Source organism: Anopheles aquasalis, chromosome 3 (assembly GCF_943734665.1).
Source record: "Anopheles aquasalis chromosome 3, idAnoAquaMG_Q_19, whole genome shotgun sequence".
Classification (NCBI taxonomy): Eukaryota; Metazoa; Arthropoda; class Insecta; order Diptera; family Culicidae; genus Anopheles; species Anopheles aquasalis.
The window spans coordinates 16,512,501-16,514,211 of NC_064878.1; the positions used below are offsets into that span (position 1 = coordinate 16,512,501).

At 39.5% G+C, this 1,711-nt stretch overlaps 1 protein-coding gene across 1 annotated transcript in view; it reads left to right on the plus strand.

The window, feature by feature from the left end:
* LOC126575650 (uncharacterized) overlaps positions 1-1,244 on the plus strand; it is a 1,464-nt gene extending 220 nt beyond the window's left edge. The window contains exon 2 of the mRNA XM_050236454.1: positions 2-1,244. Within this exon, the coding sequence (XP_050092411.1) occupies positions 2-850 (849 nt within the window). The 3' untranslated portion in view covers positions 851-1,244. The remainder of the gene's footprint in view (position 1) is intronic.
* The last annotated feature ends 467 nt before the right edge of the window (positions 1,245-1,711 follow it).

A 1,711-nucleotide genomic window follows, 5' to 3' on the forward strand; every position in this document is an offset into this window, starting at 1 on the left:
GGTTCTCTGCATGATTTTCGACCATCTGAGTGTTGGGAGCGTGAAAACAGCGTCCCTTGCTTGCAGGAGGTGGCATGATATCATCTTCTTGAGCAGTTATTCAAAGAGATTTATATTAGTTATAGATATAAACATAAGTTATTGGAAAGAACAAAAAGGCGATTTGCTGTATGGTTCTCTGTGGTGGGAACTGTGGAAAACTATGAAACGTAGTCAACGGTGCTACAGAAACATACGCTGGTATATGAAAGAGTATATAAATAAGGATTTTACATCGTATTGGAAATTATTCCATCCGCAATGCACGGAAAATCTTTCCTCACTGGAGCTTCACTGGCCTTGGGTATTATATTCTGACATTCAAAGGTTAACCCCAGTACTAGCTGCTTCAATAACGCAGATGACGAATCTACGATTCTTATCATTAACCCATGGCTCGTCGAACGATCCACTTATGCATAATTTTATACCCAGCTCTATGACTTCAAATCATGAAACTGTACTTCGCAGCTATTCTGTGCAGCATCTGAAAATAAGTGATGGCTTTATAGTTACTCTTGATATGCCAGCGATACGATCATTTGAAGGGCCACTGTGCGTCCTTGCTCAACCGCGTGGCTCTGTGCAACCGGCGGGATACGCTCATCTGAAAAACGTCGCGTTAACAGATGGTTCAGAGTTGACAGCTGAAAACAAATCTTTTTTCCAGCGATTTGGGAATTTAGTAAAAATTGAATGTTTTTCCGACATTGATCTCGATTGGCTCTTCAGTGCCATATGTGATACGTGTAGTGGGCTTAAGGAACTACATTTTGAATACGACATTTCGTTTGACGATCCAGCCACGTAAAGGCATCTCTCCAAGCTCGTCAATCTTCGTCGATTATCATTTCATGGGATCGAGATGATCGCGAGTACTCCTTTAGATTTGTCGACACTGACTAAATTAGAACATTTGAAATTAGGATACACTGATTTGAAGAAAGTGAGCTTAATCGACCTCCCTCAGTCGATCAGATTTCTTAGCGTTTGTATGGGGGAGGAGAAGGAGCAAAATATTATACAGACCATTAGCGCCTGTTTGACTCAGTTGCGAATGCTGCATTTAGAATATAATTCTAGAAGAAACACTACCATTACTCAGCATACACTGAAATATCTACATCTGCTGAAGAATCTAGAGGAGCTGGTGTTGGAAGATGCGAAATTCGAAGAATCTGTTTTCCTTAACATGGAAGCTCCGATGTATCGAGTGCGTAAGCTGCAGCTCGTAAAATGCAATTTGGATCGCAACGGTCTCCACGGACTCGACGAAATGTTTCCCAATCTAGAGCGGCTCGAGTTTCCATCCAAGTTCAAACTTCGCTGAGACATAAATCCATGAAGTACAGGAACGGCACTGTTACACTACAACATTTAGTAGAAAATGTAGTTCGCAATCGATTAGCAGCAGGATAAATGAAAAAGGCAAAGCAATATACAGCAGTCTGTTTAAGAATGATAACCTCGTCCTGAATCTTTAATCTCTCGCTCGTCGAACAACGGCAATAATTTAGATTTTAAACAAAAAAATCTCTTTTATCTTAAGAAGACGTATGTAATTTGAATTTTCAAAATATAATAGTTTCTAATGGTAAAAAAGTCAATAACAAACGAAATTATATTATGAATGTTGAGAACCATCAACCGAATAGTATAAATCAACCAGAAG